This window comes from Sapajus apella, unplaced genomic scaffold (genome assembly GCF_009761245.1).
Source record: "Sapajus apella isolate SASKATOON/1434 unplaced genomic scaffold, GSC_monkey_1.0 scaffold108, whole genome shotgun sequence".
Lineage (NCBI taxonomy): Eukaryota > Metazoa > Chordata > Mammalia > Primates > Cebidae > Sapajus > Sapajus apella.
In genome coordinates this window covers 3,328,635-3,354,492 of record NW_022437048.1, presented here as the reverse complement: position 1 = coordinate 3,354,492, position 25,858 = coordinate 3,328,635, and the positions used below count along the sequence as shown (strand labels likewise).

Below are 25,858 nucleotides of genomic sequence, written 5' to 3'. Positions count from 1 at the left end.
ATCATTTCTCCATTTCTAAAATCAAGATTTTCAGACCACCCACATTAGAATCATCTTGCAGATTGCTAGGCCCCATCCCAGAACTGCTTAATCAGAGTCTGAATAGATGGGTAGGTGACAAGAGGGGAGTAAGGGAATCTGCCTAACAAATGGGTGATTCTGATAAGCCACTCTTTCTAACTCAACCACCTTATTTAAAGGTGAGAGAACTGAGGCCAAGATATCCTAGCCCATTTCCTCCCCAATTCTACCACAATGTTTCCCCAATAGAAAACCCTAATCATACCAAAACTAGTTTTTATATGACCCCATACTTTTTTGTAAGACCACATTTTAAGATTTTGAGTATTTTCAGAATTTATATTCATTTTGTCTTGCAAATATATTGATAAAGACAAAAATTCAGACTTGTTGTGTAATAATCAAGTCAAATGCTAATAATTTTATTAAAGCTAAAGACTGCCCCCCAAAAGAAAAAAGCACACTCAGTTGTGTAATCATTCCACTCAGGATGCCCATGAACTTCTCACTCAAAAACTATGTTCAAATATTTTTCTAATTAGGAAGCACAGAAGCAGAGATTTCTTTTAAAAAGAAAGAATTGACAAATATATTGGTTTTAGTCAAAGAACCGTTTTTAAGACATTTTCTTTCTCAAATCATTTGTCATTTTTTCATGTCACCACTTGCTCCTTGTCCACAGTAAATTTAATGGCATCATATTTACAATAATATCATAGAGTTTATAATCTCTATTTTCAGTTAACAATTTTTAAATTTTATGGTCTCATCTTTCCCAACCAATAATTAATGTCTACAGATTGCTATAGATTCTTCATTCTTTCACATGCAGAGCATCTTATAAAAAAGCATTTGCAGTCAATTCTTGAGTTACGCTAGAATGAACTTGGAGCCTGCACCTATACACCCAAATATCTCCTCTATTCCTCTACTCCTAAGTGACTCCACATAAAGTCCTCAACGCAAAAAAAGAAAACTCTTAACTTGCCTTAGTTAAAAAGATAAACACATTCTTTGAAAGATGGAAAATGTTATAGTTTAATCGGAAAATTTGAAATATGCTTTATTTATGTTTTATAGCCAACACTACTGTTGTTACTGTTACTGTTGTTGTAAGTTAACTAAGAAATTCTGTCTTTACTGAAGTAAATCAACAGGAATGCAATAGGTCTTAAAGGAAGTGAGAGAAATGTGGAGGTGTACGTTGAACAGAAACTGTATTTAAAAGTGGACTTTTAAGTATCATTAGTTAAGCATATGTTCCTTCAAAGACTAGGGCTAAGTTAATTAAGAACATATCATCATGGGTACCCGCAAGGCCCTTCTCTGGTTGTCATTATTTATTTATCCTCCTTTAACCCTATAGCATAAGCTCTTGGCCTCCCCTTTGCAGGCAACCATTTTATGTTTCATGTGGTATTCTTTTGCTTGTATTCATTCTTACAAAAATATGTTTTGTTGTTTTGTATGCACATGCTTTTAACTTATATTTTGTGTTATAAATCACTTTTGTTTCATCTCTTTTTACTGAAAATTTTTAAAAATATCTATGTTATTAAATATACCTTTAATTTATTGCTGTTAGCTGCTAATTCATAGTGTGTATCCAGAATAGTTTACCTGCTTGTCATGCCAAGAAATGCCACACTAAACAGACTCCTACTTATCCCCTTATAGATCTATGCAAGTACTTCTGGAAGCAGAATTACTAGGTCATTGAATTACTTATACTTAATTTGACTAATTGGTGCAGGTTTGCTCTTCAAAATGGCTGAATCAGTGTGCACTCTCACCTACAATGCATGAGCATTTTTATGTCCCCACATCTTACCAAAACTTAGTGTCTTAGTATGTTTAAGTGACTACAAACAAAAAATACCATAGGCTGGGTATCTTAAACAACAAACACTGATTTCTCATAGTTGTAGAGGCTGAAGTTTCCAAAATCAAGATGATCAAGACTCTAGCAAATGTCTGGTGAGGGACTGCTTCTGATTCAGGGAACACCACCTTGCTGTGTCCCTCATGGCAGAAGTCATACGAGAACTTTCTTTTGTAAGGACGCTAATAACTTTCATGAGAACTCCACCCTCATGACCTAACTACCCTCCAAAGGCCCCATCTCCTACTATCATCACTTTGGGAGCTAGGATCTCAAAATATAAATTTCAAGGGAACACAAACATTCAGTCCACAGCACTTGGTATTGTTTGGCTTTCTAATTTTTGCCACCCTAATAGGTATAAAGTAGTATGGTTTTTGTAATTTAATTTGAATGTTTCTAGTTGTTAATGAGTTTGTGTATTGTTACATATAATTATTAACCTTTTGGACTTTCATTTCTATAAATTGACTATACATATTCTTTGCCTGTTTTTCTGTTACACTTGCTTTTTTGCCTCATTTGTATTGCTTTGCAGAAGTTCTTTATATTTTCTAGATATTAATAGTGTGTTTGTTGTAGACACTACACTTATCCATTCTGTCTTCTACTAATATTGACCATGTTGTCCTTTATGAAACAGAAATCTATAGCTTGGAAGTAACCATTTTTATCATTGTTTTGTCTATGATTATATTCTGATGCTTTTCTTTAAAAAGTCCTTCCCTTCTAAGATATAAAAATATTTTACTATTTTTTTATTAACTCTATAGTTTTACCTTTTACATTAGGTCTTTAATACATGTGGAGTCCACCTTTGGATGTGATGTTAGGTAGATTCAGTTTTTATAATTCATATAGTGAGCCAGTTTTTTAATATAACTAGTTAAAATATCTTGGCTACTCCTAATATATAGTATGATTATTGAGTTCATTGCATGCATTTCTTGGCACCTGGGTCTTGCAATAGAGAAAACATGATCTGTCTCCTCAAATTGCTTCCAATCTTTTTGGAGAGATGTGAGTAACACACATGGAATTGAATAACATGACATGATATAATTAAGAGCTAAATTATATGTTGAGAACAATAAGTGCAGAAAAACTTCAAAACCCCACAAGAGTTCCCATGGTCAGAAAAGGCTTTATGTTATTTTACCTCTGTTTAAATAAGACAGGTGTTTTTCTCCTCCCATCCCCCACCAAATTAGCTTCAAAAGAATTACAGGAAGACTTTATGCAACATCCTGAGCCACTCCTGTTTATTGTTGCTAAATCCTAATGAATAGAACAGATTCTTCTGCCTGTCCTATGTGGGTGCTAATTAGACAACCAAGGAAGACAGGTTGCAGTTCATCTTCTTCCTCATATTGGGGTTTACTGATTTGAAGCAAATGGAGATGCAAAAGTAAAATGAGTTCATATTCATATACTGCTATAATCTATCCCTGTTCCCTGAGATAGTAGAGCAGACATATCTCTTCTCTCACATCATCCTTCAGAGAAGAGTCCATTAATCAGACATTACTGCTGTCTGATTACTGCAGGCTGCAAGCTGGCCATCTTTCAGGCTGAGAAGCATAACGACCAGCAGAAGCTGAGAATATGCACTTTCAAGGAGGGAAAGATAAGACAGGAATTTATGCTGAATTAGTTAGCTAAGTATACATGTTCATTAAGTTCTAGGGGTAGTCATGAATATTTATGAAAGGAGAAACATGGCTTTGTGCAACTGAGTTTCATGCTTCTTCATGTGTTGCATGTTCAAAAAATGGTGGTGTTAGCATGCTCCAAGGGTGGAGTTTTCAGCCATTTGATGTTAAAAGGTGAAGCAGAGGGCACAAAACCCTTACTATGCATCCTCTGTGAGTCAGCTAAAACCAGTTTGGACTGCTAGCTAGATTAACAAAATTTTATAAAGAGAGAGAAGATACAATAAGCACAATCAGAAATGACAGAAGTAACACTACAACCAATCCTACAGAAATACAAAAGATTCTCTGAGACTATTATGAATGCCTCTATGCAGATAAACTAGAAAATCTAGAGGAAATGGGTAAATTCCTGGAAAAACACAACCTTTCAAGATTGAATCAGGAAGAAATTGAAATCCTGAACAGACCAACATTGAGTTTCATATTTAAATCAGTAATTTTAAAGAAACCTACCAAACAATAGAAAAAAAAAAGGCCAAAACTAGATGGATTTATAGCCAGATTCTACCAGAAATACAAGGAATAGCTAAGACCAATTCTAATGAAACTATTCCAAAAAATTGAAGGAGAAGAAACTTCTTCCTAAATCATTCTATGAAGTCAGCATTATCCTAATATCCAAACCTGACAAAGACACAATGAAAAAAGAAAATTATAGGCCAATATCCCTGATGAACATAGATATAAAAATCCTCAAGAAAATACAAGCAAACCAAATCCAGCAGCACAACAAAAAGTTAATTTGTCAAAATCAAGTAGGCTTTATTTCTGGGATGCAAGATTGGTTCAACATATGTAAATCAATAAATTTGATTAACCACATAAACCAAATTTAAAACAAAAACCATACAATTGGCTAGGCGTGGTGGCTCACACATGTAATCCCAGCACTTTGGGAGGCTGAGGTGAGCAAACTACATGAGGTCACAAATTTGAGACCAGCCTGGCTGACATGGTGAAACCCAAAAGGCTGAGGCAGGAGAATCGCTTGAACCCAGGAGATGGAGCTTGCAGTGAGCCCAGATTGTGTCATTGTACTCCAGCCTGGGCAACAGAGCGAAAATCCATTTCAAAAATATTTAAAAATTAAAATCATACAATCATCTCAATAGATGTAGAAAAGTTTTGATAAAATTAAACATTCCTTCATAATAAAAATTCTTAACAGATTAGGCATTGAAGAAACATACTTCAAAATAATCAGAGCCATCTCTGACAAACCCACAGCCAACATCACACTGAATAAGCAAAAGCTGGAGGCACTCTTCTTAAGAACAGGAACAAGACAGGAATGTTCACTCTCACCACTCCTATTCAACATAGTATGAGTAGTCCTAGAAAGAGCTATCAGGCAGGAGAAAGAAGTAAAAGGCATACAGATAGGAAAAGAGGAAGCCAAATTGTCTGTTTTCACTGACAATATAATCCTATGCCAAGAAAACCCCAAAGACTTCACAAAAGTCTTCCAGAACTGATAAGCAACTTCAGTAAAGTTTCAGTAAAATTTTGTACAAAATTAATGTACAAAATTCAGTAGCATTTCTAAACAATAATGTCCAAACTCAAGAACACAATCCCATTTACAATAGCTGCACACACAAAAATGAAGTACCTAGGAGTACATCTAATAAAGGAGGTAAAAGATTTCTATTACGAGAATTACAAAACGCTGTTGAAAGAAATCAGAGATGACACAAATGAGTGGAAAAATATTCCATGCGCATGGATTCGAAGAATAAATATTGTTAAAATGGCCCTACTGCCCAGAGCAATCTACAGATTCAATGCTATTCCTATCAAACTACCAACATAATTTTCCACACAGAATTAGAAAAAGCTTTTCTAAACTTCATACAGAACCAAAAAAAGCCTCAATAGCCAAGGCACTCCTAAGCAAAGAGAACAGAGCCAGAGGCATCACATTACCTGACTTCAAACAATAAGGCTACAGTAATCAAAACAGAATGGTAATGGTACAAAAACGGATATATAAACCAATGGAACAGAATAGAGAACCCAGAAATAAATCCACATATCTACAGCCATTTGATCTTTGATAAAGTGAAAAAAAAAAAGCAATGGAGAGAGGACTTTCTATTCAATAAATGGTGCTGGAATAGCTGGCTAGTCAGATGCAGAAGAATGAAACTAGACCCCTACCTATCACTGTATACAAAAACTAATTCAAGATGGATTAAAGATTTAAATGTAAGACCACAAACAATTCATATAAGAATATTAGAAGAAAACATAGGAAGCACTATTGTAGACATCAGCCTTGGCACAGAATGTATGACTAAGTCCTCAAAAGCAATTGCAATAAAAACAAAAATTGACAAGTTGAACCTAATTAAACTAAATAACTCCTGCACAGTAAAAGAAACTATCAACAGAGTAGACAAACAACCTACAGAATAGGAGAAAATATTTGCAAACTATGCATCTTAAAAAGGTCTAATGTCCAGAATCTGTAAAGAACTTAAACAACTTGACTAGCAAAAGAAACCAAATAACCCCATTAAAAAGTAGGCAAAGGGCATGAAAAGACAATTCTCAAAAGAAGACATACAAAGCAGTCAACAAACATATGAACAAAAGCTCAACTTGACTAAATATCAGAGCAATGCAAATCAAAACTACAATGAGATACTGTCTCATACCAGTTAGAATGGCTCTTATTAAAGAGTCAAAAAATAATAGATCCTGATGAGACTGTGGAGGAAAGAGAATGCTTAAATACTGTTGGAAATATGAATTGGTTAGGCCACTGACGAAGGCAGTTTGAAGACTTCTCAAAGTACTTAAAATAGAACTACTATTCAATCCAGCAATCCTCTTACTGGGTATATACCCAAAGAAGTATAAACTTTTCTCCCAAAAAGACAACTGCACTCTTAAGTTAATTATAGCAGTATTCACAATAGCAAAGATATGGAATCAACCTAGATGCCCATCAATGGTGGATTGGACAAAGAAATTGTGGTACATATATATACATATTAATATAATGAAACACTATGAAACCATAAAAAGGAATGAAATCATGTACTTTGCAACAACATGGGTGGAGCTGGAGGCCATTACCCTAACTGAGTTAACACAGGAACAAAAAAACCAAATATCACATGTTCTCACTTATGAGTAAGAGCAAAGCCTTGGGTACACTTGGACAAATACGGGACCAACAGATACTAGGGAATACTAGAAGGGGAAAACGGTAGTGGTGCAAAGACTGATAAGCTATCTATTGGGTACTATGCTCACTACCTAGGTAACAGGTTTATTCATACCCCAAAACAGTATCACACATACAACCATGTAACAAACTTGCATATGTACCCCCAAATCTAAAATAAAAGTTGAGTTATTTTTAAAAATAGTCTGGAGATGTTAGCTAGTATTTAGGAAAGGATCCATGGTGAAACTGGTGGGTTGTTATGTTGAAACTGCAAAGACTGTGGTAAAGTCCAGTGGCAGCCTTGGATGATTGACTGGTTGGCTAAAGGTGATAAATCAGTCATCTGTTTCTTGTTTTCTAAAGCTGGACTCTGCTTACTTCTTAGGAAAGAATTCTGGTTAAAAACTAATAAGGAAGAGATATACTGAAGTGTGTCCAACCTCCCATTCCATCACGGCTAGGAACTCAGTTTTTAAGGTTTATCTGAGGTCCCCTTGGTGAAGAGGGGACCTATTCAGTCTAATGGGGGGCTTAGAATTTTATTTCTATTTCTAAAATGCTTGGAGTCTGGCTATATCTAGAAAGAGAGATTGGAATTGGAATCTTTAAGAAAAGAAATAAGCAGAGGCTAGCAAGAAACTTCATGTTCAGACTTAAAAATTTTGATCTAGAACATGACTGAGTTGTTATTTGAAAGCTCAGACTTACGCTCATTCTGTCATTGAAGATACAGCAAGTCTAAAAGAGGAAAATGTGTATCATAACCCCTACCTTCAGGATCTTTAATTTGAATCCTCAAAGAAAAAACTAATCATTTTATATTTCATATCTAATCTAAATGTAACACCACAAGGAAGGCACTATGTCTCCTCTTTACAGGTAAGAGAACCAAGCCTCTAAAGTTAAGGCCCATAGCTGGCAAATGATGGAGGGAAAACTTGAAGTCAGCTAGGTAACTCCACACATGTGTTCTTTCCACTAAATTGTTCTACTGTCAGGAAGGGGCTCAGCTAAGATAGAAGACAAAATAATTAAAACCTAAATCAGTTCTTCTCCCATAAAATTTTTTAAATCCATAAAGATTATAAATCTTCTATGCTGTACTAGTTCATGTTTTCTTAATAGATACATTGGGTATACTTATTATAGAGTATTCTCATTCTCATTTCCCTGTACCAGTTTTTGGTGAGGAAGGCAAAGGTAGAAGGAACTGTAGTAGAGAAGAGGGAAGTTGGCATATCGTATGTATATCTAGTGTGAGCAATTTATAGTTGGAGGAAAGATGTCGAGGGGTATGCTTTTTGCAGGAAGGCTTTTGAGAAAAGCAGCAGTATGGACTATTTCTAAATTTCCTGATAAAGTTGTAAGTATAGCATAGTCTTCACAGGAGAATTTATTTAGTTTATCATTCATCATTTAGCAAATACAGCATGATGTTAGGCACTATAAAAGTCTAAGAAAAATGATTCTTTCTCTCTCTCTCTCTCTCTCTCTCTTTCACTTTCTCTCTCTCTCTCTCTCTCATAAACTAATCAAATTTAGAGATTTAGAAGACAACAAACCTGGAGAAGACATGAATCTTCTAAATAATGACCTTCCCTTGTTTTGGGTATTCTGGTTTTAAATATCTTTAGTACAACTTTAAATAGATCAAAATTAGATATTTTCCTCCTTTAAAAAAGCAATTCAAAGATCTAGGCTTTGGTGGTACACTGAAAATTCATACTTTATTCTTTAAAATCTTTAATTGCAAACTTTTAAATTCTATAAATATTTTGCCTCTTAATATCAGAAATATAAACAAATTTGGAATACAGATATCTAACGTAGTGCTACTTATTACATGTGATTAGTCACTGTTGTCTGTACATTTCCTTCTGACATTCCACAAAGAAACACTAAAGAAGGACCAGTGCAATCAAAGAAATGACTGATGACATCACAAAATACCACATCCCATTTGATGATCTGATTACATCTTTGTTTAGAGTGATCGGAAAGTCACAGTCTCATGTCACCCTCCACGCCCATACACCTTGTATGACAATGGATCCAACTGTTTTCACCAATAGACACAGCACTTAAAGTTATGTTGCAGTTAAACCTGACCCCAAGAAGGCCAACAAGCCTCAAAATTCTATGAGCATCACTCAGTACTCAGGTTGACTAAGGTCTATCCAGGCTTGAGAGAATGGTTCACAGCTGACTTCTTGAATCAAAATAATCCTCGAGTTTTATATAGACATGATAAGAATATTAAGGGATTGCAATAAAAACTACCAAGATTATGGTTCTTATTTTTGGAGAGCAAAGAAAACAGGCTGCCTTTAGAAAGGGGTGCAACAGTTTCTGATCTGCTTACAAACTGCTTGCTGCCCATCAGTGGATAGGAGGCCTTAGTGAGAACCTACCTGCATGCTCATCTTGAGGTAGGCACTGTGAAGACATTAACATGGCTCTGGTTTCAGTGAGCTCTGTGGCTCACTGCTGTGTCAACTTGGGAAAGTCACTTCCTCTTCTATGAAATGTGGATGATCATAGTACTCACCTTAGAGGGTTGATTTGAAAGCAATTGAGTTCAAACACAATGACATCTGTGCTTGGTGCATATATGGCAGACAACAGTGATTCCTACTATTATAATTATCATAGACTTACCAAGGAGGAGCTTTTCACAAATAACCAATTACCTGAAAATGTTCACAAACAGGAAAAAAAATTCCTTCCAATAACTCATGTGCAATTGATCTTTCTTCTCTAGGAGGATTGATCTCAACCTGATGTAATGCAAGCACTTTAAAAAGTCTTGTAAAATTTTCCTGGTAAATGTGAAACTTTCTGATAAACAAATTCTCACCTTTTTATTCATTGGTTTATTCAACAAATACTGCATACCAACGGTATGCAAAGCACTTTGCTAGATTTTATAGCGTATTAAAAGATAAGTCACCATCTCTACGCATAAAGAGTTTGCCATTTAATAAAAGAGACACTATATTTGTGTAAATAACTACATTAAAGAACAGAAGGTGTAAGAGGGATAAGAAAAATTGAGACAGAAGGAAGATAGATTAGTTTGAGATTAAAGAATATCCCCAAAGAAGGTATTATCTGAGATTGGCCTTGAAGGATTCTTGTGATTCAGGAACACAGTATGAGAAGGGTGCCACAGACCAAAGAAACAGCCTGAGAGGGGCAAATATGCAGGAAAATGAGGGACTTGCCTGAAAGTACTGGTGGTGTTGAAGAAGGACTGGGCTCGCGGTTGGTCACAGAGGGAGAGTCCTTGAATGTCCAACATTATGAACAGAGGCTCAAAGGCTCCCATTTTCTGTTTTTACCTTGAGTTCAATCCTTGTAGCAATAAAACTTCAGTGAAGCTTTATTTACTGCTAAAAGTGTCTTTTAAAAAGCCCTCTTATATAATATCCTTTGCATGTTACTCTTATTTTAATTAGGAAAAAGCAAAAACATCTAGTTTTTTCACAGCATGGTTTTGGTTTTTTTCATTCTAAGCAGTTCACCTGGTGTTGTGTTGGGGAAAAACAGCTTTTATATATTATTTATATTCTATATACCAGTCATCGGTGGCATATCAATCTGAGGTTTGTAGTGTTAGCCACAAAACACTCCCTAAGTGAATACATAGATTGCTGTAAGGGGAGCCGGTCAGGAAGCATCTGCAGAGAAAAGCAGGCAACATGTATAAACAGAGTTAATTCAGGAATGAGAGCTGAACGGCTGGGCGAGTCTGTTTGTTTGAGTTGACAGCCTCTCCCTAACTCTTCTATTAAACACCCAACTAACCTTCAATTGCCCTCTTAGAAATTAATCGCAGTGTAATTTACAGCATTTCAAAATCATCAAGCAGAAAGAGATCCTGCCCTGGAACAGGGTCTTTTGTTCAATGCTAGGAGACTACCTCCAACTACAAAATTCTACAAATGCCCTAAAGAGGGAGGTAGGATAGATTTACAAATTGCTAACTCTATTAGGATGTATAGATAATAATAGATCTATAACAAGCTGGCACACAGCTTTAAAAATATAAGTTCCTCTGAATCTTCTGGGAACTTGGAATGCCAGAATGTTGGCAGAAATAATTTTTCTAATGATGTAAGCCATCATCTGTCAGGGAAAGTATTTCAGGGTCTTTAGAAAACTACTTTATATATAAGACCCATTCAGCAATAAAGCTTATGTTCATCTTTTCTCTGATTTTCCACCTGTTGTAAATTCATTTTATAGAAACTCCTTTTACCAGTCCCTCTATCCCATTTCTCAAAGTGTTGTCCTCAGACTACCTGTATCACCTATAAGATTCCGAGGCCTCCTCTGATCTAGTAAACAAGACTTTTTTATAGAGAGGGTCCTAGAATTTTACAAAGAAGGATCCTTTTTATTATTGTAATCACCAAGGTTACTTCTGCCTAGATTCTTCTTGTTATTTTTTCAGCTCCTATCTTCCCAGACAACCTACTCATTCAAAGATAAAACTGATGCTTGGTTTAGATGTTCATAGCAAGCACCTTAACAGATTGATGATGTCACCTAGAGTCAAAAACTTAATGCAATGCCTTCACCAAGTTACAAATGGCCAGGAATCAATTGTGGTTGAACTTATTTAGAGGGTAATTACAAACCAAACTTCTTTAAATATCCTACTGCTATGTACTTTTCTTCCTTCTAAAATGTATCACTTCTCTCCCTGTTCCATTTTGTTTGCCTCTTTTTTTTTTTTTTGGGGACCCCCCCGCCTCCATACTGAGTGGTAAAGCTGGCTGTGGGTGACGAAAGAGAAATGATTATAATAAAGTCACCCTTTTGAAAACATGTCTTCCAAATGAGTTTCATTTCTAGCATATAAACTCCACACCACCTCAGTCCATTTAGGCTTTCTTTATTTAAGCACCAATAAGGACATATTTTGGATACTAGCAATTTATTTTCTAAATGCTATCTTTGATCTTAAGTTTAAGGCTATTACCAAGTCTCTATCTTTATAAGTTTTATACATTAGGCCAATAAATTATTTGATAACCTATTACTATGTGTTCTGTGAAAGAAATTGAAGTAAAATTTACATGACATTTATCAATCACACATGGTGGCAGTGTGATTGAGTGGGAAGAGGCAGATCCTACAGATAGAAGAGTTGGGTTTCAGTCCCAGCTTGCTAGTATCTGCATGATGCCAGGGAAATTCACAAATGCCTCTGAGTCACAGGTTTCTCTTCTAATAGGAATGAAAATACTTCTTATTTCACAGATTTTCCATAAGAGTTAAGGAAGATAACAAATAATGTGCTTCCTGATGAAGCATTTATGAATTCCTGAGCATGCTAAGGAAGTTATAAACATGCTCCTTGATCCTTGAAACAGCTTTCCCTATATTTGTATGTATGTGTTTTAGTAATGACAGCTGGTTTTTCTTCTCATTCCTTGAGGATTTGGGATATTTTTTGTGCACATTTGGTTTATCTGTTCAACATGAACTGCAGTACCTTGCCTACACTGAGATGACACTATTTCTGCCAAGCGAGTGCTAGGGGATACTGCAAGCCAAATGCTAGGTGTGATAGACCACAGCATCACAGTACTGTGGCAGTTGATGAAAACTGTGCATATGGACCAAAAGCAGTGGCTCTGCTTCTCCTACCTTTGTGACCTAAACTGAGTAACAAATTTGACCTAATACTGCAACACCACCTAATTCTTTTTTCCTCCCTGATTTACCCTACAGTTCACAATCGACAGCAATTTAAAAATCTCTGGCTCTCTCCCAAATCCCTAGTGCCTCCTCCTTATACCTTACAAGCAAAGACCTGAAGAGTTAAGACCTATAACGCCAGGATGGAGGCTAGAGAACCATCAGCAATTAACTGCCAAAACTTACCCAGTATTTTATATGTGTTTAAGCTTCATAGCCTTATGAGTAACAGATCAATATCTTTGTTTTACAGGTTAGAAAACTGAGGCTAAAATTGATTCAGTAACTTTGCCAAGCTTGCCAATTTGTGAGCAGTAGCATGGGCTTATATCCAGGACTGAGACGGCGTTTTCTCTGTCACCACTCAAAGCCTCCCTGAATATCCATCTCTGCTCTGTATCTCTCTGCTACTCCTTCTATGGTTTTGGCAAGATGTCTTCTACTCCAGAGACCTATCATAGCATAGTAGAATTATTGGGGTAGATTTTTTTAAAATATGAGTGTCTAGATCCCCTCTAGACCAATCAAAATCAAAATTCTTGAAGACACCCTCTGGCATCCATAATTTTTTTAATTCAGCAAATGATTCTGTTGCACTGTGAAAGCTGAGAACCACCAATTTAAATCATATTAGTCCTGTGAAAAAATTTCTATTGCTTTAACATTTAATCAAGGACATATTCTTATTATAAAAGATATTATTAATACATAGTTTCTCTCTTGTTGTATAACAGGTGGATGAGATATTTATAAATTCTGCCTTGAAGAAGCACTATATCAAGAACCAAGTAGTCAGACTGACGTATGTATGTTTGGGCAAAGGTGGAATCACAAGACTGGAAGAAAAAAGAACACAGGAGACAGGGACCCTCATGTATTGTGTGTGTCTATGGACTAGGCTTTTGGCTAGAATTTTTCATAAACATGATCTTTAAAGCAGTCTTGAAATATAGGGCTGACCACCATTTTGTCAACAAAAAGACTAAGATTCAGGGAGGGTAAGTAAGGTGTTCAAACTTCCCCAACTGACAGTTTCCCAAGTGACAGAACCAGGACTCAAACTCCATCAATTTATTGTAAGGCCTGGAACCTACCAGAACTCGTGGCCTTGGGAAAACCCAGTAGCTTGTCATTGCATGCACCAAACTGTATTCTTTTGACAATTATGTCATTTCAAACATGTTAAGAAGGCAAAGTGGGTTACAAAATGGGATCACAAATTTTACCTGTAATGAAGCCTAATGACATGAGGCATGCCTAAACGAAAAGATATTCGTGTTGTAGTAAATTTTCTTTTTGTTGTGGTGGAGGGGGAAAGACATATCAGTTGCAGCGTTGCTCGGAAGTTTCAAACGTGCTATTTTGAAAATTACACAGCAGAACATATACATCATACACACCAATCCATGAGCCTGTATGACTCATATTTCTTAAAGATAAAGAAAAATAATATATTCAGAGTTTGATTTATTTAAAGAAAATAATAATCACTTTCTTACCAATAGAATAATAATGCTTTGTTGGCAGATGTACTCCAAGTTATTTGTCTTTACTGAGAAGTGACAGAACCAGGACTCAAACCCCATCAACTAAGGCATGCCTCATGTCATTAGGATTTTATAACATGAATTGGGTAATTTCTACAATACTTAGGAGATAAAAAGCACATAAATTCTAGAACTTTCTGGATTTCATTTTTTCTGTTTTCAAATTCTGATTTGCTATATTATGATAACAACATTATCATACTCTTAGGAACTCCTTGGGATGGCAGCCATCATCACTATATAACACTTGGTAAAAATGTTAATTCCTCAGATTTAAGAAGTAGAATTACTCAGTCACCTTTTTGACAATTCGACATAAAATTCGAGTTATTTAGATCTTTATATTCCAGAGCTTAACTGAACGAAAATACATAAATTGTCTCAGAATTGAAATAATTTCTTCCTTTTAGCCAAAAGATTCAGGAAGATGGGCCTCTAGTGGTTTTTACAGCTTAAAAAAAATAGGAGAGATAACAGATCAATATGTATTAGTTTCAGGTTTTTTTTTTTTTTTAAACTGTATTTGGTTTTCCTGTTTTAAGAGTATTTAAAAGTTCAGCCAAAAGATTCAGGAAGATGGTCCTCTAGTGTTTTTTACATCTTTTTATTTTTTTGCACAAAAAAAAGTATAGGAGAGATAACAGATTAATATGTATCAGTTTCAGTTGTTGTTGTTTTAAATCTGTAGTTGGTTTTCCTATTTTAAGAGTATTTAAAGGTTCAGTTCCTCAGGTAACAGAACTTGAATCTGTTTATAAAAGTTGAAGAAACTAGGCATGTTTAATTTGGAGAAGACTCAGGGACCACAATATTGTTGTCTTCAAATATTTGGGGTAGAAGAGGAAATTATTTTATGCATGTTCCAACTGGTATACCTAAGCCTTATGGAATGGGAGATAAAGGGAGACATATTTTAACTCAAAATGACGAACTCTTAAAAACAGAGCTGACCAAAGAGAAACAAGGATCTTTAGAAAATTAAACTTACTATCTTTTTAATTACTGCACTGTCATTAGAGGGTCAAATGTCATGGACCCTGTAGAGGTGATTCAAGAGCTAGAAGATCGAACATATGAAATGACCATGGGTCAGAATGACATAAGAGGATCAGCACTTGACACTGTCAGAAACTGAGGCATCATTCAGGGAAGGAAGATACAGCAAAGACTGAAGGACAATTGCAGATGTTTTCCTTGAAAATGTACCTTTCTTTTGTGTGTCATAGTCCAGAGAAAGATGGTGTGAAAGCAGATATCATTATGGTGTTCCAGTTTCCTTCTACTGAGCAAAGAGCAGTAAAAGAGAATAAAATCCAAAGCATCTTAAACCAGAAGATAAGGAATTTAAGAGCCTTGCCGATAAATGTCTCATCAGTTCATGTTAATGGTAAAGATGTCCCCTTCTATGTGATATGAAGTTCTCTATTAGGTCCATGTTTTGACTAATCTCAAACTTATTTGACATTATTTCCATTCCAAATAATAGCTAGAATTCAGATGAAAAAATTCAAGTTAAAGAAGTGACATTTCAAGGTTTATTAGTCTCCGATGTAAGTATGTCTGAGGTTAGTCATCCAGTGGTTTTCCCAACAGTAATTGATTGGTACTCATCCCAAAATAAAGGCAAACATTTACAACGAACAGAGGGTTAATCTCACCCAGCCACTGCCTCCGTGACTAAGCAAGTGAAAATACTAAGGGTTTAGCAATAATTGTTTTTCTGGGTGGGAGCTTCCTAAAACATAAGTTCATTTGTTGCCTTATTTTATTGATAGTTTCCATATATGATGATAGAAAAGTTTTGTTAGCTTTTTTTCCTATAGGCATTTAGGAAAATGGCAAGCCAACTTTGAAGCTGTTAGAGTCATTTTACTATTAATGCATTAAAAATCAGTCTACAAAAACATCACTGAAACTATGTATATATTATTCCACTTTTCTTTTTTTGTTGTTGTTCACCCTTAACTCATTATACCATTGTCATGTCTCTAAATTAAGGAGAAAGAAACTTTATCCAAGTCTATCCCTATGGCCTTTACCTGAAGTAACGAATTTCTTTTTATATTCCAGTGAAGAATGCAAGTTCACCTTTATAGAAGTGAAATTCGTGCAAAGAGTTGAGGAATTCAGTAATTACAAGGAGCTAAGGTTCAAATTTAGAAATCTGATTTCTTTAAAGGCTCTAATTAAAAAAGGTTTCTATAGTCAAACATATCTTAAAAATTCTGTCTATGATATTCCTTTCTTGGAAATTCATCCTTATAGTATCATGTTAAAAATTCTGAGGCATCCAGCTAGAAAGAAACTTGTTTACCCTCATACATTAAGCTGTTTTCACAGCATCTTCTTCCAACAGACAAGTACAGATTTCCCCTTCAAATTTCAATGGATGCCAGACCTAAGAGAGTTAAAAAAAGAGTTGGGGCAAGCGATTTTTATCAGACACGAAACAGAACACTCTGCCCTGGTATAGGTCTAGCTGACTCTTCAAGAGGAAATCAGATCAGGAAGTGAAATGTGAGGTAATGGAATGGGCAGATGTTTGCTGATGAGACGAGTCAGCTACTTAGGGAATAAAGCTGAGGACCTCTCCCAGCCAGGAGGGAGGAACCTGACAAATGCTTAATCCATCTTCTGTGTTAGATAGGGAAGCAAATGAATAGAAGTTGTGAAACAATGGACATTATGATAACTTACATGATATGTTCTGTGTAATTTCCAATAAATAATTTGTCAGGAATGTAAAAGCCCGAGCTATCTGAAACCAGAAGTAAAGCATAAATTGTTCATTAGCCACCTAACCTTTGTGGTTTTTATAGGCTCGGCTTCTGAACTTCAGCTATTTTAATAATTGTACTAAATTAAAAGTCAGGATATACTAATGGAGAACCTGATTTGAGAGTTACCTGAGGCCAGGTGCAGTGGCTCATGCCTGTAATTCCAGCACTTTGGGAGGCCGGGGTGGACAGATCACCTGAGGTCGGGAGTTCAAGACGAGCCTGGCCAATATGGTGAAGCCCCATCTCTACTAAAAATACAAAAAAAATTAGTCAGGCATGGTGGCAGGTGCCTGTAATTTCATCTACTTGGAAGCAAGAAGAAGAGGAAGTTTATTGAATACAGAACAGCTCACAGGACACCCACAGTGGGCAGCTCCTCTTCATAGCCAGGGTGTCCCAACAAGTGTTCAGCTCCTAACAGACAGGAAGCCCTGGAGTTAGAAACTCCTCTCTGCAGGCAGGTTGTCCCACTGTGTTCAGCTTTCAGCAGAGAGTAGGCGCTAGAATGGTCTAGCTCCTCTATGCAAGCAGGTAGTCCCATGGTCTCTTAGTCACCTCTTCATCTGCAGGGGCCCAGCTCCACCTTCGGCTCCTCTCTGCCCACCCCGCCAACGCCGTGCCCGACCACGCTGCTGCCTCACCCGTGGGCAACTCAGCCCAGCCCCGTTGCGGCAGCTCCCAGGGTGGTGGGCACTGGGGGAGTCCCAGAGATGGGCTCTGGGGACTGTTTACCCCCTCCCAGTGCCCTACCTGCAGCGGCCATGGGCGAGAATGGCAACGTGGGGTTAGGGTCTTGGAGCAGGTGAGGCTCCGAGCCTGGGAGCAGGTCCTGCCTAGTCACGTGAGGTTCCGGGCAGCACAGTGGGCTGCCTCGGAGATGCCGGGCACAGGGGACCCACTGCTATCACTGCTGCTCCCGCAGCCACTCCTGCTATCACTGCTCCGGACCGCCTGTAGCTGCCGTCACTAGCACTTAAGAAAGGCATATTCAGTGGACAGCTCAGGAAAATTGTTAAGGCAATTCTTACAGGCAAAAACATTGCTTCCTGGGAACACGTAACTTAGGGACTTCCAATAAATAGAAAACTCTAGAGATTCAAGATCAAGTCTAGAAATAACTCTGTAGCCCAAGATTTATTTGTAATTTGTCAAATATGTGTATTTTGTTTTGACAAATAACTGTGTGGTGTGGGCCCTTCAGGAGACACAGTGTGACAAAGCAAAGCTAAAATCAGTTTCTTTGGATTGCAAACGCCAGGGCTGTAGTAATGCAGCTCAATACCTACATGCCAAATGACTTTGTTTCATTTTTTGTCTTGATGCTCGTAGTCTATAGAGCCCTGAATGTTAACTAGCTTTTCCCCAACTCAGAACGTTGATAGGAGATGGTCGCTTTCAAAACTAAAGTGTTAGTGTTTATTTCCATGTTTATACCTGGAAGGTAAAAATCTTTGGTCAGAATTAGAAATCTTTAACAACCAGTTACTTGTGTATTGACAGTTTGTTTCCAGGCATAATCATTCTCCCTAAAAATTGTGTTATAAAGTTGGTGGAAAGTTTCATGAAAATTGTGATGATCCTAATATCATTCCTGGAAATGGATAACTTGCATGCTGCTCAGACAAAGCTGACAAAGTTTTAACTTAAGAGTTCTAACATTGTGCTATTTTCCACCTGATTGCATTAGTAAGGACAAAATATATAGTTTTATTAAAAATGAAATAAATTTACTGCCTTAAACTACATTTGACAAAAACTGAGTTCCTTCCAAAGAGTAAGCACTAAGAGCAACTGATAGTCCTGAGCAATTGATTCTTTACCATACAATGAGTTGGGATGCCTTTAATGGTATTCTTGAATTGAATATTTTCAAAAACTCCCACTTTGTAGACTTCATCAACACTAGTTTCTCCAGTGGAATTTATAGAAAGTTAGTAGAATGAAACATTCTCATTTTGTATAATGGAGAATACAATGCTGAGAATGTGTCTGAGAAACATGGCACTGGTAGGAAAAAGTAAAACAGTTAATTATCTGCTCAGTAAGCTAAGTCATTTTAACTTGAAAATCATCACAATTTTCATGAAACCTTCCACCAACTTTATTTTTCCCAGCTTTAGTAAGATATAACTGACAAATAAAAATAAAAAATATGTATATGATTTTAAATATTTGTTTCCCTAGTCAAATTCCTCACTTTTTTGGAAGTTGACAGAATTTAATCTTGGATTATGTCCAATAACTAGCTTTTACCAATATCAGTAGATTTTGGATAAGAATACGTAATAGTTTATTCTTTAAAAAAGCAATTTTTATTATTTAGGAACTGTGTTTAGAAAGCATTTAAAATATCATTTATGTGAGAGTTTTCAAAGTTTTTCATCCTAAACCCTTTAACCAAAAAAAGGTTTATGTGAAGTTCAAAGTAAATAAAAGAGATCAAAGCAGATCTGTTCTGGCTGAGGCTGTTTGAGACCTGTAAAACAATTTACTTTTGATATAATTTGGCTGTGTCCCCACCCAAATCTCATCTCGAATTGTAGTTCCCATAATTCCCACATGTTGTGGGAGGGACCTGGTGGGAGATAATTGAATCATGGGTGTGTTTTCCCCCATACTGTTCTCTGGTAGTGAATAAGTCTTATGGGATCTGATGGTTTATTAAGAGGCTTCCCCTTTCACTTTGCTCTCATTCTCTTTCTTGCCTGCCACCATGTAAGATGTGCCTTTGCCTTTCTCCATGATTGTGAGGTCTCCCAGCCCTGTGGAACTCTGAGTCCATTAAATTTCTTTTTCTTTATAAATTACCTGGTCTCAGGTATGTCTTTATCAGGTATGTATTTATCAGTTTGTTTGAAAACAAATACAACTTGTTTCCTCTGTTCCATTTATCCATCTTCTGAAGTGAAATGCAAAGAAGCTTTACCCTGAACTGCTGGAAAACCATAGTTCTCTATTAATACAAACTATTTGTAGGCTTAAATCATCCACTATTTGTGCCTTACTCACCTGTTGCTTGCAATAGTATACACCTAATTTGAGGTTGCCTATAAGTCTCTACGAAAAATGATACACAGATGTTGGTATATCAGAAAGCCATTCTCCTAATTGATCTATGTGTTCAACTTTCTAGAATCCATATATGGTCAGTATCCTCTGATTATTCCTGATCATTGAGACCAACCAGGAAAGTATTAAATTATCATTCTTTGTTTTGTTTTGTTTTTCAGCAATGAGCTCATCAGCAGGGGAGTCAACTGTCCAAGCAAGTAAGTTGAGTTAGCTGATATAAACAAGTTCAATTTCCACATCAGAAAGGAAATCTTCAAATATATGCTCATACTTGCCCATCTGTGCTCCAAATTTTCTTTGAGTTGTAATAACTGTTTGTACCATGGATTTATATTTTTTTCTGACTCTAGGACTAATGTTTTAGTCATGTTCAAGAAAAAAATTTCCGTAATAACCTTCTGGGGCAATTTGAAGAAAGTATATATTTCTGATTGAGAATACTGGACTTTTCTAATTTTTTAAAATGCCATAAAATGTACTTTCTGCTACAAAATAAAATAATGAGAAAGTAATTCATGGGGAGGAGATAAAACCCATTGTTTGTGATTGATAAATTATCTATGAAATATGCTGAGGTCAAGAGTTCAAGACCAGCCTGACCAACATGGTGAAACCTCATCTCTACTAAAAATACAAAAATTACCCAGGCACCTGTAATCCCAGCTGCTCAGGAGGCTGAGGCAGGAAAATCACCTGAACCCAGGAGGCAGAGGTTGCAGTGAGCCTAGATCACACCACCATATTGCCTCCTGAGCGACACAGCGAGACTCTGTCTCAAAATAAAAAAAATAAAAAAGATGCTTAATATATTTATCTTCATAGCTAACAGTGGCTATGAATATAAATCACTTCAAGTCACTGCAGCCTATGTTTCAAAAGATTTTACAAAAGTGGTGACGAATTTGAGCAGTGATGTTCATGCATTTGCCTCTGTGTCTTGCAAACACCTTAAGTGTTATTATTCATATATGTATTCATTCAAAAAATATCTTTTAACATCCAAAAAGTGCCAGAAATTAGATTAGGAGTTAGTGATACTACTATGATAAAACATGATCCCCGCCCTAAAATTAGAGTTCCAAAATAGAGAAAGACATAAACTAATTGGGAAGTATCAAAACAGTGTGATAAATGCTAGACATAGGAAGTGCACAGTGCTATGAGAGTCAATTGAAGAGTTAGCTAACCTGGTCTCATGGTGTAAGAAAGTGAACCCTGAAATGAGAGAGAGAAGATGCCATGAAACCAGTGACAGGTGGGGTGAGTGTTGTTGGCAGGAAGAGTAATATACAAAAATGTCTTCAGGCAAGGGAGAATGGGGTCATTTCTTGTAATTACAAGATGTTTCTTATAACTTAATGATCTCATCTTTTTCAGGTTGTGGTAAACGAGTTGTTCCATTAAAAGTCAACAGAATAGCATCTGGAGATGTTGCACCCAAGGCAGCCTGGCCTTGGCAAGCTTCTCTTCAGTATGATAACATCCATCAGTGTGGGGCCACCTTGATTAGTAATACATGGCTTGTCACTGCAGCACACTGCTTCCAGAAGTAAGTAATTGACCTTAAGTTAGAACTCACTTCTGCTAAAAAGCCCTGAGTTTTGTCACATTCTTGATAACAATTAATGTCCCAAATATTACTGAAGTAAAATAAGAAAAAGCTATTTCAGGATCTTTTCTAAAATAATGTTACACTTGCATACTTCATCGGAAAGTTTGATGGGAATAAAGGAAGTAACAGTCATTATTCTAGTATTCCTCTATCAGTTCCCCAAAGTTGTTAATAAGGAAACTAAGGAATCAGAACTATTTTGTGATAACCTAACACAAAATATTCACTGATAACTTGTAACATTAATCTTTTGTCAAACAATACTTTCCACTTAATACTAATGTCTGTTTCTGCCAAACTTGGGCCAGTCTCATGCTGATCATAAATAATCAAACTAATTCCAAAGTAAAATGGAAATTTTCAGTAAGTACAGGAAATTGGTAACGTGATGATGGAGAACCACAGATCAAATTTAAAGCATTGACATCTGAAGATCTGTGGGATTAGAACAGTTCACTACCGGAATGAGAAATTGCTGGCATGATAAAGACAGGCACTCCAAAAGAGATTCCTGTGAGTATCAAAGGATTCAGAGAGGCCCTTGGGCTGCTCAATATGGCCTTCGTATAATAAGACAAAAGCTGAAGTGAAGAATAGCAAATTGTGCTCTCATAAATTGCTTTCAAATGCATACATTTTATTAAATACATGATAAAATGACTTTTTAAATAACTTTTAATTTTACTTTTCAATATAACCAGTTATTTTTATTACATTTAAAATTTTAGAATTTTTTCTAAGTAGATTAACTCTATCACCTTTCTTCTTCATTACAAATTATTATGGTGATAACAAAGGCTTCTTGAGTATTTCTGTATAATAGGTGGCAGGAGGATTTAGTGGGAAAAGTACGTCCCAGGCAGGTGGAGAGCTGGATCAAATGTCTGTGACCATGGGCAAGTAATTAAACCTTAGTGTATTAGGAAATAGACTAGATCTTCTCACATTCTTTTTGGCCTATAAAATTCTAACTTTGGTTACCATAATAAACTTCATCTGCCTAACAGCATAAATCTTTATAGAGACTCTTAATATTCTAAAGAATATACATATTAAGAATCTAGGCCGGGCATGGTGGCTCATGCCTGTAATCCCAGCATTTTTGGAGGCCAAGGCAAGAGGACCACTTGAGCCCAAGAGTTCAAGACCAGCCAGGGCAAGATAGTGAAACCCCATTCCACATGGTGGTGCATGCCTGTCATCCCAGCTACTTCAGAGGCTCAGGCAGGAGAATTCCTTAAGCCCAGGAGTTTGAGGCTACAGCAGACTATAATTGCAGCACTATACTCCAGCCTGGGTGACAATGCAAGGCCCAATCTCTAAAAAATAATATATTTTTTAAAAAAGAGTGTACATAAATTGTTAGTGTTTGAAAGATGTGAGAGCTCAATAAGATATATTAGAAAGCCAGAAATCCCCTATGCTGGTGTCTGGGTTTTCAAAGTAATGGAGAACTTACTTTGCCAAAGTTAGCCATTTTTGTGGTGGATAGTTTTATTTTTGCAAATATCTTCACAGCATTGAACACTGAATCTGCACTCTATTAACATCCACCATTAATATTTGTTTTTTTAATCTGGAACAACAGCAACCAAGTTCATTTCTTCACTCATATAACAGTTATTGTTTAGTTTCCTTTTTCAAACCAAACATGAAAGGAGAGAGAATCTTCAAACCATAAGTGAAAATAAATATCATTACTGTGTGCCTTAGTTTGCTAAGGATAATGACCTCTAGCTCTATTCGTGTTCCTGCAAAGGACATGATCTTGTTCTTTTTTTTTTTTTTGGCTGCATAGTATTCCATGGTGTAATATACCACATTTTCTTTATCCAGTCTATCACTGATGGACATTTAGGTTGATTCCATGTCTTTGTTATTGTGAAAAATGCTAGAAGGAGAGGATCAGAAAAAAATAATTAATGGGTACTAGGCTTAATACCTGAGTGATGAAATAATATGTGCAATATATATAACTCCATTTCACAGCACCAACTTCCAGATGCCCTACCATATTGCATATTGTTTCTTCTTCTCTCAACATTCTAGACTTTGTCAGTGTCTCACTTAAAATATGCTTCCAATAACTAAATATACCAAGACAGATGTGTGACTAGTGTCAGACATGACAAAGTAAAGCAAGAAGACTTCTGAAAATACGAATAATGTAAATTGGTCGGAGACAGGGTTCTATAAAGGAAAAGCAGAGAGAGAGGCAGGCAGACATATGATGTGAATCAAATAGTTTAACCTATCGAGACTTTATTTTCCTTAAGTGAAAACACTGTCTTCACTAGATCATCTTTCATTGCTACTAAATGATTTTTCTGATTTCTGCATGTACCCCAATCCCCCCATTGTCCAATCCCACAAGCTAGAAGTCAACCACATTTGATCATCTCTCAACGGACTATGTAGTCATCTGACAGTCTTTACCACATCCATTCTTGACCTTCAATAATCCACTCACCAGAAATAACCAACATGATTTTTAAAAATGTAAATAAGACTACACCACCTTCTGTCTTAATTATCCAGTGGATTCCTGTATCACTTGAATAAAATTTAAGCACTTTACCATTACCATAAAGCATTCCAAAATCTAGTCCCTGTTTACCTCCCCAAGCTCACCCCTAACCATTCTTTCCCTGCAGTCCATCTGGCCCAAAACCTTGGGATTTTTGCCTGGAAACTTGTTTGCCTCATGTCCTTACACTGATCCTCCTTTACTACATCTTAGTCCAAATACATTCTTAAGATAGTCATAATGACCCGTTAGTACCCTCTCCTGTTACCCTATTTTATTTTGTCCGTAGCCTTTATCACTATTTAAAGTTATTTACCTACTTGTTTGTTGCTTTGATCCTTTTCCTTCTCTGGAGTCTTATACTCCTGTGAGCAGGCACCTTATGTCTTGTTCATCACTTTATCCTCAGCAGTTCAGATAAGGCTCAGCACATAGTTTCTCAGTAAATATTTGTTGAAGTGATAAATGAATAATATTTTGTATGCATTACAGTTCTAAAATTTAATAGTTTTAAATTAAATGCCAGTTCTAATATGCTGTTTATATATATATTTTATCTTTCAATATATTAGCAATAGACTATGTGTAAATGATCAAAGAAAACTATAGCTTCAGCCAAGTATTCTCAGGATCATATTTGTCTTACATTAGCCTAAATGCAATTAATGTAGTTCATATACTTTGGGCAGCTTATATATATTCTGTTCATTTCTAACCTTTTCCAGGTATAAAAATCCATATCAATGGACTGTTAGTTTTGGAACAAAAATTAACTCTCCCTTAATAAAAAGAAATGTCAAAAGATTTATAATCCATGAGAAGTATCACTCCACAGCAAGAGAGTATGACATTGCTGTTGTGCAGATCTCTTCCAGAGTCACCTTTTCGGATGACATACGCCGGATTTGTTTGCCAGAAGCCTCTGCATACTTCCAACCAAATTTGACTGTCTACATCACAGGATTTGGAGCACTTTACTATGGTGGTGGGTATCTCAGGATAGCTTACAGAGCACTAAACTCTGTGTAGGACAATGTGATTTCATCCTCATCAATATTATCCTGACAGCCATTTCCACACAGTCTGGTTGGATTAGTTAGGGTTCTTATTTTGCAAGTGACAGAAATTCAATTGAAATTATCCAATGTAGAATAAAACACAAAGAAACAAAAAACTTCAACAAATTTGGCTCATGTAATTTGGAAGTCAAAAAAATGTAGTAAGTTTCACTTCAGACATAGGCGTTCATATGATGTCATCTGGCTCTGCATCTCTGAATCTGAATTTTTTGGCCCTGCTTTTCTCTATGTTGGCTTCCTTCAGAAGGATGCTAGCTCCACCTAGTGTCAGAGGTGGCTAACAACACCTCAATCCTTACATCATCATCAACCAAGAAAAAATACATAGAAAGGAACATTTATTTCTTTTCTTTGCCAGAATTCACATTAATTTCTATTGTTCCAGTTTGTGCCTAGGAGTACTCAGATTGACCAGCTACTCAAATACTCTTTATGCCTATGTAGCAAAATTTGCTTCTAAAGAGGCTAATTTAAGTGTGATGGTGAATAAGAATAGTGTAGAGATAAATTGTCAAATCATTTGACCTCTATGAAAGTATTCAACTTGATATACAAACTTAGTCTTGTAAGAAATAATAATGATGGCTGGGTGCTGTGGCTCACGCCTGTAATCCCAGCACTTTGGGAGGCTGAGGCAGGTGGATCACAAGGTCAGGAGTTCGAGACCAGCCTGGCCAACATGGTGAAACCCCATCTCTACTAAAAATACAAAAATTAGCTGGGCATGGTGGCACAT

General features: G+C 36.3%; 1 protein-coding gene across 1 annotated transcript in view; it reads left to right on the top strand.

Annotated features, from left to right (window-relative positions):
* The window catches only part of TMPRSS11A (transmembrane serine protease 11A), a 48,568-nt gene that overhangs the window by 13,734 nt on the left and 8,976 nt on the right, over window positions 1–25,858 (top strand). Inside the window, exons 4-8 of the mRNA XM_032259277.1 lie at window positions 13,240–13,307; window positions 15,279–15,439; window positions 20,063–20,101; window positions 21,282–21,453; window positions 24,769–25,028. Coding sequence (XP_032115168.1) covers window positions 13,240–13,307; window positions 15,279–15,439; window positions 20,063–20,101; window positions 21,282–21,453; window positions 24,769–25,028 — 700 coding nt within the window. The remainder of the gene's footprint in view (window positions 1–13,239; window positions 13,308–15,278; window positions 15,440–20,062; window positions 20,102–21,281; window positions 21,454–24,768; window positions 25,029–25,858) is intronic.